The sequence below is a fragment of the Vigna umbellata genome, chromosome 1, assembly GCF_029865625.1.
Source record: "Vigna umbellata cultivar VRB3 chromosome 1, Vumbellata_1.0, whole genome shotgun sequence".
In the NCBI taxonomy this organism is placed as follows: domain Eukaryota; kingdom Viridiplantae; phylum Streptophyta; class Magnoliopsida; order Fabales; family Fabaceae; genus Vigna; species Vigna umbellata.
In genome coordinates, this window is record NC_142165.1 from 50,243,976 (window position 1) to 50,259,745 (window position 15,770).

The 15,770-nt window shown below is 31.3% G+C and overlaps 2 protein-coding genes across 2 annotated transcripts; one reads left to right on the forward strand and one right to left on the reverse strand.

Moving 5' to 3' along the window:
• The first annotated feature begins 476 nt into the window (after positions 1 to 476).
• LOC124838416 (uncharacterized) lies at positions 477 to 4,173 on the forward strand. Its single transcript, XM_047314010.2, has 5 exons — positions 477 to 729; positions 1,286 to 2,450; positions 2,530 to 3,489; positions 3,573 to 3,726; positions 3,848 to 4,173. The coding sequence occupies exons 2-4, from the start codon at positions 1,422 to 1,424 to the stop codon at positions 3,609 to 3,611; spliced, it is 2,028 nt and encodes a 675-aa protein (XP_047169966.1). The 5' UTR covers positions 477 to 729; positions 1,286 to 1,421; the 3' UTR covers positions 3,612 to 3,726; positions 3,848 to 4,173.
• A 3,231-nt stretch (positions 4,174 to 7,404) lies between these two features.
• LOC124838406 (uncharacterized) lies at positions 7,405 to 14,392 on the reverse strand. Its single transcript, XM_047313995.2, has 7 exons — positions 14,004 to 14,392; positions 12,390 to 12,782; positions 12,078 to 12,154; positions 11,933 to 11,969; positions 8,844 to 9,033; positions 8,346 to 8,763; positions 7,405 to 8,079 (listed from the first exon to the last, which is right to left on the reverse strand). The coding sequence occupies exons 2-7, from the start codon at positions 12,703 to 12,705 to the stop codon at positions 7,936 to 7,938; spliced, it is 1,182 nt and encodes a 393-aa protein (XP_047169951.1). The 5' UTR covers positions 12,706 to 12,782; positions 14,004 to 14,392; the 3' UTR covers positions 7,405 to 7,935.
• Positions 14,393 to 15,770: the final 1,378 nt, after the last annotated feature.

The window sequence follows — 15,770 nt, forward strand, 5'->3', positions numbered from 1 at the left end:
CGATGTAAGAAACTTTAAAAAATTAACAAAATTTTATGATTCAAATTTCTAAATATACAAATAGCAGTATAATGGAATATCTAAAGTGCTGGTGGATAAATGAAAAATATTTTTTTGTCTAATAAAATTATAATATATTTAAAATTATACACATGCCCCTAATCATTGATTTTTAAAATAAAATTACTTTAGGGGATTCTTCAGCTTAACGTTGAAGCCACGTGTAGTGTGTTGCATGAAAGCGACAAGGAAAAACTTGCTTACACAAAATCAAAATAAAATTGCAATTGACGAAGTAGAAAGAAGGTAGTTGAAAAAGGAAGCGCGTGGTTTGAACAGCACTGTATCACAGTGAAAAAAAGTGTAACAGCATTGTAGTGGAATATTTAGTCCATTCTGTAACGTTATCTTGGTCAGTATCTTACAGACACATTGTAAAATCCGAAATTACGCAGAAAGCAAAAGAAGAGCAAATACCCAATCTTTCTGTCATTATCTCTGCTTTCCTTTGTGCTTACTCATTCTCCCCACTTACTCACTCATTTCATCTTTCGTCCGACTGAACTCTCTCACCAAGTGATGTTCACTCACTACTTATTTGACTATTCCCTGCTATCCATTTCTTCAGTTTTATATGGCCAATTCAGCTGCATAACGCCACATGAACATGACAAAAATACACACTACAGACACTTTCTTCAAATTGCCTTCCACTCAAAATTCCAATAGGTATCATTTTTCTTCATTGTTTTTTCTCTTGCACTTGAATTATTACTCTAGTGGGACCTTAAGCTATGCTTGTTATCATATAATGATCCATGAAGATTGTCTTGCTTTCTCTGTTTCGTTTATTAACCATACTTTGTTGCCTCTCTTGTTTTTAAAGAATTTTGACTGTTAAATATTTGTATATTTCGCTTATTCAGAAGAGGAAAGTGGGGTTTTTACAGGAGTTTTATTGTCCCATTGGTTTCCTAAGCAACAAAAATCAAAACTTATATAACTAGAATCAGTGGAATGTTTGTTTTTCCCGTCTCACTCGCTCAATAGACCATTACGGAATTTTCTTCTCTGGTTAAAGGCTGAGAATTTGGAAAGTCATTTGAGTTATCTATAGCTGTTATCGTGGGTTCATTTTGGTTCAAATTTTTCTTACTGGTTGCATCACTGTGCTCCTCTGGTCTCGGTTTAAGTACCGTTGGATGAAAATTTGAACCAGAGAATTTTCTGTTTAAATTGTAATTTAAAGTGTAATGATCTGGTTCTTTCATCTTCTATTTTCCAGATTTTCTTGATCGAATAGAAGGATTTGGATATCGCATCCTTTTTATGCTGAAATTAGTATTATGTGATATTCCCGTGATTCTTGAACTTATTAATGAGAGCGATTGCATAAAAGAAAGAAAGAAAGTGTTCAGTTGATGTTGCTGTGGAACATGATGGATGAAAGGAAGTTGAACATTGATGCTCCTCTTATGTCGGTGAGACGCTCTTTTGGTACACCTCCATCCTTAACTGAAACAACTAGAAGGATGTTAGAGAAGCCACAAACACTTCCACTCTGTGAATCAGACACCACTTTGGATCAGGTAACAGACCCTGTTGCAGTGCCTTTCAACTGGGAGCATATTCCTGGAAGGTCGAAGGATTATGATGGATCTGAACTTCAACCTCCTGAACAGGCTTCAATTGTCCCAACCCCAGCTCTTCCTCCTGGAAAGTCCACAAATCATGCCAAACGATCATTGAAAAAGGACACTAATGTTGCAAATAACTTTAGATCCCCAAACACATCAAATTCTTTTAGTGAGAAAATACAATGGGACAGAGAAGGTAAAAATGTGAAAACAGAAAAGGTGGAAGATAACGATGACTATGATAATGATGACGATGTTTTTTCTGATGCCCTTGAAACACTATCACCTACTGAGCCATTGTCCATGAATTGTAGTGTAAGTGGTGTTAGTGGCTTAGATAATTTGGATTCAAATATGTGTGGAGCCTCTTCTACCGATAAACAAGCTCATGATTTCATGATGAGCCGGTTTTTACATGCAGCAAAGGCTGTGACAATCCAGCCTCCTCAATATATTTCTTCTAGAAAACAATCTGTTCTTGAAGAACAACCTAGGGAGTTCATCAAATTGGTTCCTGAGCAAAAGAAGTCATTTGTTAATAGATATATCACCGACATTGTACCATATAATGGTCAATGTCAAGAAGATGAGGAAGAGGAAAGTGGAGATGAAACTAATGATTATGCAAATATTTCAGCTAAAGGTTGCGGATTGCTTCCTCGATTATGTGTTAGAAATTCATTGTGCATGCTAAATCCAGTGACCGGGACAAAAATGGGGAATCAGTTATCATTGTATTCTGCCTATGAGGTTGGAAAACCTGATAAAAGTTCTCATATTCGCTCTCACAGACCAGCTCCAGTTATAAAGAAGGTATGAACTAAATAACATTTATTCCCTGTTCATCCATTGCATACTTCTGTGGTAATTGAATCATGAACTTTTGCTGCAGGCTTGGGATGCTATTAATATGAGGAAATCAAGCTCAAGAGCTGCATCACCCAATAAGCAGGATCTAAGGAAAAAATGGACCAGTGAATCAAGCAGGTATACTTACTCTGGCGAAATGAAACAGTTGGATAAGCTCTCTCCCTTTCGTCGTTCAAGAGCTGCTAGTGCTACTGACATATCTCCTTTTCCAAGTAAATCTCAATCTCTCCTTCCTGGAGTGAAATCGTTCGGTGATTCCAAACAAGCTAATAGTAATCTTTCTGACAAATTAAAATATCCTAGCAGAGGATCTGCAAGTATTCAAGACATGCTATCACAAGGAGCCAAAAGAAGCTCAAGTTCTGGGAGCTTTACTGTTGAAAAGACACTGTACATAGATACTGCGAGTACTCTAAAATCGTCATGCTCTAGTTCACGTTCACTAGGAAGCGCGACAGTGGCAGGAAAAGAAAGAAATTCCTTACTAGATTCTTTTCGAGATACTAAACATCTACATGCTTTGGACGAGAATTTGGGTTCTCAAGAGTTGAATTCTGTGGATGTCAATTCTTCAACTTTACCAAGAATGGTATATCTCATGGCCAAAGAAGATAAAGCTGAAAGAATGACAGCTGATCAAGAAATTAATCAAGAATCCACGTCCTTGCAACTTGTGCCAGGTTCATTTGACAAAGATGCAGAGATCAACAACCAACAAATTGTAGCAATTGATGATCAAGGAAATGTTGGCACCGAATACGTTCTGCATCCTCTTGCCCCTCCATTGCCAAAGTCACCTTCTGAGTCCTGGCTTTGTCGTGCCCTGCCTCTAGTTTCTTCTAAGAATTCATTCCCTCATAAAAATCAAGGTACACAATCCAAGTCTAAAAGACAGGGTTTTAGTAGAGCATCAAGCTATACTAAGTGGGAAACAATAGTGAAAACTTCGAACGTGAATCATGATCAAGTAACCTGTTCTAAGGTAAACTCTTTAATCCCTCGAGGCCTTAATCAATGGTTGAGTTACCAAAAGAATGAAAACTCACATTTAGCTTTTCTCTACAGGAACTAGTCGTGTATAGATCTCATCATTCGAAATCTTAGGCGTGGAACGCTGGCGTTTATACCATGTTATGATCCAAAGCTTTTTATGACCTTTATTTTTTCAGCCTCATGGGATTTGGTTCTCCTCCTATTGCTTGTTTGCATGACAGCATAGGTTAGATATTGGCCACTCATAAACTTTCATATCTTAGTTCCCATCTTCTTTTGAATTTTGTTTTCGTTGGTTGACTTCTTAAACTTGTTTCCTCATACCTTTTTCATTTTCTTCATGTCAGATTTTGCACAGGAATTAATATAACTTTTGGTGATAAATAAAAGCAAACAAAGCTTCTTTGGACTAGTGGTACTTTAGGTGAATTCAAAATTTGATAAGCAACCTCCAGAGGTTCATTCGCACTACTGTAGTGTCTTCCTTGTGGTTCTTCCTGAGAGCTTGCTCAGACTAACGAACCTTTGGTTTTTTTTATCTGAGCCAATCTTAAAACCGGTATTTTATATAAGGGAATGTATATATATAAATTACATTAGTCATTGCTGTTATTGATGTTGAATTGTTTCTTCTTTACATACAACATTTCATGCAAAAATCTTCTTATTAGCATTTAATCTGTCTTTTCTTCCAGTTTCTTAAACTCATTGCCAAGTATGAAAATCAAAGTATTTCTGATTTAGGGAGCTAGAGTACATATCACAAGCTTGATTATGTATAATAAGTTAAAAGGAAAAACTTATTGAAAAGACTGGTACAAGAGATATGTTTATACAGAAAAGGAATGGTACTTAATACTATTCAATTACGGCTAGTTTGTGACAGATATTTAACAAACAGAAAAACTTCTAATTTATAATACCCTTCTTCAAGCGGGAGAAAACGTGGTTTTGTATATTTCCCATTTGTGCGTGAGTGAAAAATTATGAAGTCTTCAATGCATTGGTGAAAAGGTCAGCCAACCAGTAATGATTTTTGATATGATCTAGTTTGATGATATTACATTGAATCAATACTGTGATGAAGTGATGGTTGATGTGAACATGTTTTGAATGTTCATGATTATGAGTAGGATTAGATGAATATAGAAAATTCACTGATTATTACATAAAAGTATAGTGGTGGAGAAATTTGAATCACAGAATGTTACGATAAAGATATAAGCCAAAATGTTTCATTGGTCATTGAGGATAAGACACATTATCTATAATAGATTTGAAAATAGTAGATTGTTTCTTTGTCTTCCACAATAATAAAGCATTTCTTAGAAAAACATAAAACTTATTTGACTTTTTTTTTTATCTAAGCAACTAACGTCAACATAGACAACAAGATTAAGAGAATTATATGTTGGAAAGAGAAATCCTCGACCAAGAGCTTATAGGAGGTATTGAAGCAAATAATACTATAACCTTTCTTAGATGCACCTTGAGCTGTTATCTTGATGTTGTAGAAGCTACTTTTCTTATACTATTTGCTATGGAATCTTTATGACCTTTCAAAAGACTATTTTGAGTGGTGCCAAAAGAAAAATACAAAGAAGCTCATGATAATTTCTATAACATTGATGAAGTGGATTTCCATTTATAGATCAAATGAATTAACTCCGTAGTGGAATTTGAACAAAATATTTTTCTCAACAACATGGAGGGTTAGAGGAATTTATGTATAATGTTATTTTATTTTGTTGGATTGGTCTTGCATATGTCTCACAAGTGTGGTTCAGAGTACAAATAATTACGTTTACGACTATGAAGTATATTTATATTTTGGTTAAGTATAGCTAAATAAAAAACAATATCACAATATTAAGCGATGTGAGACTAAAATAAGTTCTACAATACTAATAATTTTTCAGCAAAAGTATTTGAGTACCTCTTCGTACTACAATTTATTTTAATAGGACACGCTTACTTGAAAGTCTTTGTCAGAAAGACTTTTGATACATGGATCATTGTAATCAGCTAAGTCTAACCTGGAAGTATACTAATCTGGAAAAGATTCACCCTTGAAGAAAGAGATTGTTAGAACAAGTGTAAGTCTAAATCTCACATTGGATAGAAATGAGAAATTAGAATATTATATAAAGATGAAAATCACCCATTGATTTAAGGTTTTGGGTAAAGAATGATGTTAATCCGTGTGTGATTGGGTTAAGATGTTGTTATATCTTCCCCAATGATTTTCCTCATTGAAATATTTTATGATTAATTATTCTTTTTATTAGTAAGAATAATACAAAACATGTAAATGAGATATTAAACGAGCCTTCATGTATTGAATTACAATTGTTTTAAATTTTCTTTGCAATTATTTCTATTCAATACAACTTCCCTTTTTTTCAAGAAAGTAAGAGTTTATTCTCTAAAAGAATATAGATCCCCTTAAGAGAACAAGCATACACATTAAATGTTATGTCACTTATCATATACAATTATGAAAGAATTATCCACTCAACATTGGGACTTTAATAAAATACCGTTTTAAATTAGATGTGATATAAGAACATCAGTATTACTTGATTTTTGTTCTTCTGTAAAGATGAACAAATGAGTAATATATAAACCTAATTTTTTATATAATTATTTTACGTCACACACTTACGTACACACGTCCACACACGAAATCACTCACAAAAAATAGTTAAAGAATAAACTATAGATTTGACGAAGTGTAATACAATTTTTAATTTTGTTTGAAATTGTTTATATATTCACGGAATTAAAATATCATTAAAAACTTAAAGTACAATTTATTAAAATTATACTTATAAATTAAATTTAAATAAATTACATTGATCCCAATTTTATAAAATTTTACACAATCCTCTCATAAAGAAAGACACTGTATGATGAAAAGCAAAATCCTCTCATAAAGAAAGACACTGTATATGATGAAAAGCAAAATCCTCTCATATATATAGTAAGATGTCAGTAAATAATTTTTTTAATGACTCATTTACTTAAAAAAGTTTAATGAATAACCGATTAGTTAGAAGTCTAATATCTAATAAACTAACTTAAATATTTTCTTTTAAGATCATATCATATTATAAGGCGACCAAAACTATTTTTAACATTTTGAAAAAAGTAAAAATTTTGTATTGGTTGACATTAATTAAATAAATATTGAAAATAAATAAAGTTAGTGACATCTTAATTGTCATTTAATATTATTTGATTTTATTATTTATATTTATTTAAATTAGTGTTAATTATATAAATACTAATTTTATTATTTATTTAAATTAGTATTGATTAAAATAACATTAATATAATTTATTTTTTTAATATTTATTTAAATTAACATCTATTAATTAATTCTAAATTAGAATATAAATTTAAAATAAAAATGTATTACCATCATCTTGACTGACATTAAATTGTTTTGATTAAAATTCAAGTTAAAAGTTAGTGATGAATTTGTGTGAGTTAAGCTCGGACTAGTTAGAATATTGATCTTCAAAAAGTCGACACTACTAAATTAATTATATGATTTTAGGATCCTTGTGATATAAATTCAACATTATTTGACTTTTATTTATAAAGATTGATTCTTAAGTAAGACTAAATGTTTATTTCTTTTTAAGAATCCGTGTTCAACCCATAGTGTTTAATGTTACGTTTGTATATAAAATTCAACTGAATTCTTAGATTGACATAGGAATGGGTGAGATTGCCTTGCTATATATATTGGAGAGAGAGAATAAATAATTCAAGTAATATGCTCCCTTTTATAAAACGTAAAATAATCTTAAAACTTAATCTCAACTACACAGTAATATTCACCCTCAAAAGAATACTACACAGTATCATTCAACAAACTAAAATCACAATGCACTACTAAGGAAAAAAATTCCACGCTCATCATAAAACTCAGCTTGTGTGCAACTCAATACTAAACTTAAATCCATGCATTTTCCTACTTTAATCTTCTTCTCGGTAGGTAGAAGTAGCTCTTGCATTAAAGATCTGATTGCCATATTCTCAGTCTTGCTGAACTAAACTTAATTCACTGCATGTATTCACACAAAGCTTAAAGCAAAAACATGTTGCAATATTTGTTATTTTCTTCTCTCTCTTTCCTTTTACTTTGTGCCTAATCAAACCAAATATTGCACAAGAAAAAACTCCCTTACAAACTCACTCTCGTAATCACGATGATCACCATATTAATTTTACACTCAAATCCCATTTTTTATTGGTTTTTTCGGGTGTGAGGAGAAACCCTATGTACTTGCCAGCCCACACAATTCAGTGTTGTAGCGATATATAATTGTGTAATTTTGTTTTAGTATCGATATATATCTTCACTCAGACTGTATGAACGGCTAGGCTGTGGTATTTGCATTATACATTGACTTGGCTATAGATTCTATGAAAGTGAAAGTTTCGTGTTGATTTCTTGGGTTTCTCTGCAATGATCATTCTTCCCATCACTGTTGCCATCTCTCTGACTTAAACTCAGTCGCAGATCAGGCACCCACTGCTTCTCTTTCTGCATTTTTTCTTGATTCGACTGCATTTCATCAAACCAAATTCTATCAATGGTTTAGTAAGAAAAAAAAAATGCTTATATTACATCTTAGTGATAGATTTTTTCAAATTTTAGAGTTTAACTTTTCTCTTACTAGTTTCTAGTCTATAACAATTTTTAAAAAATGGTAAAAGCAAGTTCTTATGTTTCAAAAAGATTAAAAGAATCAGTAATTGTATGGAATTAAGATTAAAAATCGAAATAGAAAATGACATTTTCAAGAAGAAAATATATGCGATTGATGTTACCTTAATCCGAAAGGGAGGTTCAAATTCAGGATTGAAAGCGTTGGAATGGCTGCGATGCTCATCGGAGTTAGATAGATGTTCCCTGATTCTTGTTTTGTTTGGGAAGTTTAACTCAGTTGGTCTAAGAGATGGTGAAGTTGTGGAGCCAAATTGATGAAGCAGAACAGATTTTGAGTCAGTATTAGAAGGTAACCTTTTCTTCCAGGGGTGATTGTTCATGATTTCCAATGGAGGCCATCTTTTCTCTTCAAGAAATTGGCTTGGTCTCATGGGTGCAATGCTGGTAGCATCCATTACTTGAATTTGGTTTGAAGACATTGATCTTGCTTGCGTTTGTAAGGTTGCTGAGCCAACTTCGTTGCTGAAGTAACTTGGTTTTCTAAAAGGTTGATGATTGTTGAAGAACCATTGTTGGTGTCTGGTGATAGATATATTGCAGATTGGATTAGATTGGAAAACATTTGGAATGAAAAGGACTTAAAATGTTTGCATGGTTACCTTGAATCGATGGCTTTTGAATGTGAGTGTGATAGGTTTGAAGGATGCAAGAGACCATGGTAATAACTGTGATCGGTGTAATCACTTGCTAGAATAATTCCACCATTTCCCATCTTAAAATGTTGACGAGGATGGGTCACATGAGAAATACGACCAAGTTCGTGGGATGATTTGTATGTTTCACTTAATACTGCAAAGTGAATGTCGATGAATATATAGTAAAAAAGTTAAAATAACAATACCTAAAACATATCCAACCCTTGGTAACCAGAATCTCACTAACATACAATTTCTGACCAAAAACACAATAAATAAAGACATCATTGTCAGAAGAGAAGTCTCATGTTCGGATAAAATTTACTTTGATGTTCACCATGTTATAAGACAAAATGTTTCATTAGTAGATATATCAAAATCTATTTCTTTTCTTTAATGTTTGAGAAAAAAAAAGTGAGAAAAATTAAATTTTCCTTTAATATTCTCTTTGTAAATTATTTTTCTATCTTCAAAAGAAATATGATATTATTGTTTTATCTTGAAATTAAAGAGAATGATATCAATGCTATTATAATTGAAGGAAGCACAATACTAAGAGAACATTTATATGGATTATCTTGATTTTAATGTTACTTTGAAGTTGAAGGGAAAATAAAAAATAAAGATAAAATTTATTATTTATAAATAGGTTTTTCATGTAAGCACGTTACCTATAATTCCAGTACTACGATGATTTTTAATCTTAAAATTTCAAATAGATAGAGATAACAGATATCAAAATATTCTAAAACTGGCTATTTTCAAAATTAAAACTTTCTCCATAAAAAATAATTTTTAAGACATTTACCTTACAACTTTGTTTGACTCAACTGCTCCTGAAAAGAGAGACCCAAAATAAATTTGACCAACATCACTTGAAATCACTTCGTTCAATAATTTCTTTTGGATGCTTTTTTTGAGCTACTTAAAAAGCATGGCGTATTATGAATACACACGGATAATGAAAATAAGACCATCAGTTTCCCTAAGTATAATATTTTTAAAGCAAATTTGAATTCTTAATATAAACATTCTGCTTAGTTAAATTAATATAGTTTTGAATAGGAAATATTGAACTATACAATGTCTGCATAAAATAGTTTCAGTACAATGCATTAAATTAATTCTGACATTGTTTAAACTACCATTTCTATTTCCTAGTAAAGATTATACTTATAAGTTAAGAAAAGCCTAAGGACTAGCTTTATTTCTCAAGAAATTAATATACTCACTTACTTAATGAGTAAGTTTAACTCTAATTAAGTAATAACTTTTATAGAATTTAAATTTAACAGATATAATATTTGAATCGTATGATTTACTTTCATGACCATGTATGTTACATTTGAGATAATTTAAATATTTATATTTATCTATGCAATTTTATTTTATATATAGCCACATTTCCTATTGAAAAAACATTATATGTTAAAAATCTAACTTTTAAAGTATAACTATATTTCTCTCTCTCTCTCTCTCTGTCTATCTCTATCTCTTTTTCTCTTTTCGTTAGTGCTTACTTGTTTGGGTACACAAACATGCATTACTTAAATGCTGTAGTTGATTTTGCCTCCATAGACCAGTAGTTCCAACTTCGATGACACCAATGTTTAGTTTTCATATCCTAGTTGCGACGTGAAAAATATAATAAAATATAAAAAGAATACAAGTACGACACCCTGTCCACAACAATTTGTTAATTTCAATTCAGATAATGGTTCGATCTAAATCACACTTCAATTTTCTTTGTTTGAATAATGAAAATGGTCAAATTTGCATCCATTTTAAATTTGTAGAAGACGCCTAGTGTTGTAAAATAGAGTACTACTATCAGTAGTAAACATTTTCTTCATTGTGAACAATTATCTATATAAATTTAGTTCATGTATATTAATTCCATACTAATGTTTCTATGTATCATGCATTTAATTCCTTGATGTTTTCAAGAATTATATTTTTCAATATATATGTCCAATTTATCAATAATGTATTTAATTTGTTTTAACCCATTAATGAACGTGTGATATCTAAGCTGAGTGAGTATTGTTTCCATGTTCTCCGTTATTTATATTTTCTAGAGGAGGGTGATAATTTGGAATTTGTATTCTTCATTAGAATTTTATTCTGTTCTTGTGTTATAACTTTAAGATTGATGGACCAACTAGTGGGGATCCCTTTTCCAAATGACACATTGTTGCTGAAAACTTCTAATTATTAAACAACGGTTGAGCATTATATTTGATAATGAATGTACTGATTATAATAGAATTATTTAACCAAGTTTCATGATAATTGAAATGGAATTAGTAGTGAGCATGTCAAAGTCTGAGTATATGTGACATTATTCTCATTAATAAAGAAGAAAAAATCAATCTAAAAACTAGCCTTAAGGTTTAAGAATCATATACCATTTTTTATTTATTTTAATTAACGTGAAACTCTTAAAACTTTTACTTTCTTTAAAAGGTTGGTGTTTTTTTAATAAATTCATTCATCTATTATTTGTATTGTTCTAATTTTATAAGAGATTTTTTCGGCAGATCTTTTAATATTATTGTGCTTTAGTTTAGCCTTCTTATTTTAAAAAAAATGTTTTCTCTCCAAGAAAAAAAATGTATTTGATATTACACCTTATAATTAAGCATAAAATAGTTATTTCTGTAGTTTAAGTTTAAATATAAGAATATCTATTTAAATTTATGTATAAGAAGAATTCAGTACAAAATATTGATTATTAAGTGAAAGATCAATCTTAAAATTCAAATGCTATATCAAGCATTTATTCAACTTATTAGAGACTATAACAAGTGTGATTAACATTGTCAGTGTAAGAGTTGTGAATTTTGAATACGGTATCCAACAAAACATGAGAGAGAGACATACAATAGAGCACACTAATTAAATTATATCCCAAGCTTATCGAAATGTGATTAAAAAGTTGAAGTCAGATAAATAAATATATTAATATTTACTAAAAAAGATTCTAATGTAATTAATAAAAAAAAAGGATTAAATTGCATTAGCATGCTTTGCAAGATTTAGATAGATCTTACCTTGGCCGGCCTCATCGAGTTTCTTGCTCCGGTACATCTAAAATGAATAAAAGCATAATACGAATTATTATTTATGGCAATTAAACATGAAATATCTTTCCAGGGAAAAACTGTAATCTTATCAAAACCTCAGTTTTGTTGTTACCTGCAAATGACTCTTGACATGAGCAATGCTGAGTCCTCTCACGTTCATTAGCTGAAGCACCAACTTCGGTGTTGCTCCTGCACCAATTCATGCAAACATTTCAGCCTAATATTTTACGTCAAACAATTCTTTTAGTAGTAAAAATTTGTTAATAAAGAATGCAAATACTACTCTAACCCTATTACAAAAATCTTAACAACGTCATACCAGTTAGAAGAATAAATAAAGACAACCTACAACGAATAGAAAAAGAAGAACAAATAAACAACACTTGACCTTAACTAAATCAATAACATATATATGTATACTTACTCTCTTGACCTCCAAGCCTTTCAACAGCATGCACAAAGGAAAGATGAAGTTCAGGTGTCCAACGAAGCCTAGGCATCTTTGATCTAACATACTGTCTCACACCACCTCTTCGTTCACTATTTCCTTCCCTTGTTATGCTGCTACTTTTATTTGTTGAAGTACCTTCATCCTTAGCTTCCTCGTACCTCGTATCATTGCCCTTGCTATTATTTTCACTACTAGCTTCTTCATTCAGATCAAAGGATGAACACTTTTGCGATGATCCTATTGAACTGTCCTCAACCTGTTCATCACTCATCTCATATTCATCCGACATATTCGTTTGTTGTTGCTCAGGAATCAAATTCAACTCCCACTTCAATTCTTTACTGTGTACAAATTATGAATGCCATTCTGAAACAAAAACAAATATTTTATATAATATTAACAATATTAACAGAATTGTGACACGTCCGTAGTTTCTCTACAACATTTACGAAGCTTTAAAACTCATATAATATTATTATATCACAAGAAAAGAAAATCAGAAAGTAATGAACAGTTATGGCACATATAGCTGTAGTAGGTCAAAATTCAAGAATTTTAGTGTTAAAGTGCAACCAACTTGTTTACCGTGAAGCTGTGAATAAAATTTATGAGGATATGCCAAATTCAGATCTACATATTTAAGTTGAAAGGAATTAACTGAAGGGGTAGACGAAGAAATTTAGTGCTACTAAAACGATGTAAATTGTATGAACACACGCTTTAGTTAGCTTTAGGTCATGTCATTTCCTACTCAGGAAATATAACGATAAATATATTATTTTAATTTAATCACTGAAACAATAAATTTCAAAAGGTTCCTATATAAATATATATATTACGAGTTCAGGAGATTTACAAAACACACTCACATGATTATATCCATGAACTCACACAAATATTCATGTGTAAACATTGTGCAGTGAATAAAGAAAACCAGGATACAGACGAAGAGAGAGAATTTGTTCACCTGCGAGTTAATTAACATTTTATAATCGATTCTCTCCGTTTTATCTATACAAACGTTTTAGGACAAGAACAAGGTGCGACACTTGTCTCTTCAAAAAACAACCAGGGTTCTTATTCTAGATATTAAGAAAAGATGTACGATATCAAGAAAAAGGGTTATAGTTTTGCCCCTTGTGAAAGATAAATTCAAAAACACAGCTATCACCAGGAATAAAGCACATCTCAGTTAGGGAAATGCGGCTCTGAAGGAAGTATCCTGTGCTTTAAAATCTTTCTGCGAAATAGAAAACTTACGATTGACTTAAAAATCCTCAACAGACCGTGTATGCATAAATTTCAAGATGTTTCATAAGATAATGAAAAATTATATAGTTTTCAGGAAGTAATATTGGAGGGATTGTTTTATACATAATCATTAGAAACAAAGAGAAAGAAATAGTATTCATATATAATCATAAGAAACAAAGAGAAAGGTATTGATGATCCTAAGTCCACACAAAAAGGAGAAGGAGAAAGAAACCCACGAAAAGGGTGGATTATATAAACTGGTATCCTTGATGGTTTTGCCAAGAAATCAACAAAAGAAAAGAGAAAAGAATACTTGGATTTTGAGTGTTTCACCTTTTCCCCCTAAAGTAGCTCCATTCACGATGCTGATGTGCCCTCTATAAATGAGTATATTGTTTCTTTTGCAAAGCTTATTGATCATATACGAAGCTGCTCTTAAATCGAAATTCCCAACATATATTCAGTGAGTCACCTGAGTGTGGCCATGGAAAGATTGAACTGAATTCAGTGTTGGTATTGGATGATGGTGTTCAGTGATATGTTTGGAGGGGGAAAGAAGGAGAGAGAGAGAGAGAGAGAGAAAGAACTGGTCTTTGTTTTGGCATATAATTCAGCAGCAGAATTAGAGTCATAAGTTTAAGATATTAGATAGGGTTTTATGGGAGGAAAGAAAAAGAAAGAAAAAAGAAAATTTAGAATCAACAATATTCGGACAGGCTACTTGTTCTCCTTAAATTGTAATAAACCTACATAATGGATACAGATGTTGCTGGTCCCTTTTCCACTGTTGCAAATCATGTGACAATTCCTACCTTTTCCCCTCTACCCTTTTCTCTCCCTTCCTTGACAGTTGTAAAAATCAATCTACCTCTCTGTCTGTCTCTAACTAGCTTCTCATAGCTCGTGATTATCTTAATTGTTTGACCTGTGCTAGGGACTTCTCACTTTTATGTTAATTCTCTCTCTCTCACACACACAATAATGTTCTTTCATTACTCTTTATTTTCTGTAAATTTATTTTACACATCAGGTTTATGACAGACAAATTAGAAAGGAAGAATGTGTTTTTTTTTTCTTATAAAAATGTAAAATATGAGTGATATATATGAACATATTGGTGTCAGTTTAATTGACCATGCTAGCTCCATATTCTTAATATAGGTGCATGTATGTTGTGGACCCCATTTTTAATCCACCTTTCATTTTCTTCCCACCTAAACTAAGACTTTGTTCCCATTTCAATACCACCATTTTTCTGTCCCAATAATGTGCATTTTCTCAATCCCTTCCCTCATATTATTTTTAAAATATCTCTCTCTTTTCCTTTTTTTTAAAATGCCATATGTTTCCACAAACTTCTTTGCTTTGTATGTGTAAATGTAACGTCTAATTTTTGGTTTTATGTATAGTATTAGACATTGGACAAACCTTACTTAATATAATGCAGTGATGTTGTAATGGGAGTGTGGTTATATATAAATAGTCAAATTTGGTGGGGAATGTGCAAAAATATTTCAATGACATGTACTATAGTTTATTTTTTAGGCCTTTTCAAGAGTAACTGATGCCAAAAAATATTCATTTCATAATATTGCAATATTTGACCAATTGTAATTTACTTTTCTAAGCGCATGCTTGAACTATATGACTGGAATCTTGACTCTAACTTTGAATGGTTCCATGCATGGGAAAGGAAAAGAAAAGACAATAGGTGTTTCTCCATTTACACAATATTGAAATAAGGAAGTCCAAAGTCCAAGCACTATATATATATATATTGTAAACAAAATAAATTAACAGTTGAACTCAACATAGTAATAGCCGAGGTAATTTAACCGTCTAAGATCCCACTTTTTAACCAATATAGTAATTTATTGTTGTTCAGAGAATCTGTAGGAAAAAGAGGATTTGTTAGGAAAATATTTGACAATTGAGGTTTCTTCTAAAGGAAATCTAGAAGCTGTAAGGCGAAATTGAAATTTATATCAACTTTATTGACTTCTGATGCACCCAACTCTTTTAATTTGTTGAATACCGCAACCAATATGTGGTTTAACTTAGTCACGTCTTTATCAATCCCTTATACCATTACTATTATTA

Bases quoted from the DNA above. Each gene is read 5' to 3' on its own strand.
- LOC124838416 (XM_047314010.2), top strand. From the start codon at position 1,422: ATGTTGCTGTGGAACATGATGGATGAAAGGAAGTTGAACATTGATGCT. The intron at 2,451-2,529 runs GTATGAACTAAA...CTTTTGCTGCAG, and splicing joins CAGCTCCAGTTATAAAGAAG to GCTTGGGATGCTATTAATAT. The intron at 3,490-3,572 runs GTAAACTCTTTA...TTTTCTCTACAG, and splicing joins ATCAAGTAACCTGTTCTAAG to GAACTAGTCGTGTATAGATC.
- LOC124838406 (XM_047313995.2), bottom strand. From the start codon at position 12,705: ATGTCGGATGAATATGAGATGAGTGATGAACAGGTTGAGGACAGTTCA. The intron at 12,155-12,389 runs GTAAGTATACAT...GAATTGGTGCAG, and splicing joins AAGGCTTGGAGGTCAAGAGA to GAGCAACACCGAAGTTGGTG. The intron at 9,034-11,932 runs GTAAGATCTATC...TTCACTTTGCAG, and splicing joins ACTCGATGAGGCCGGCCAAG to TATTAAGTGAAACATACAAA.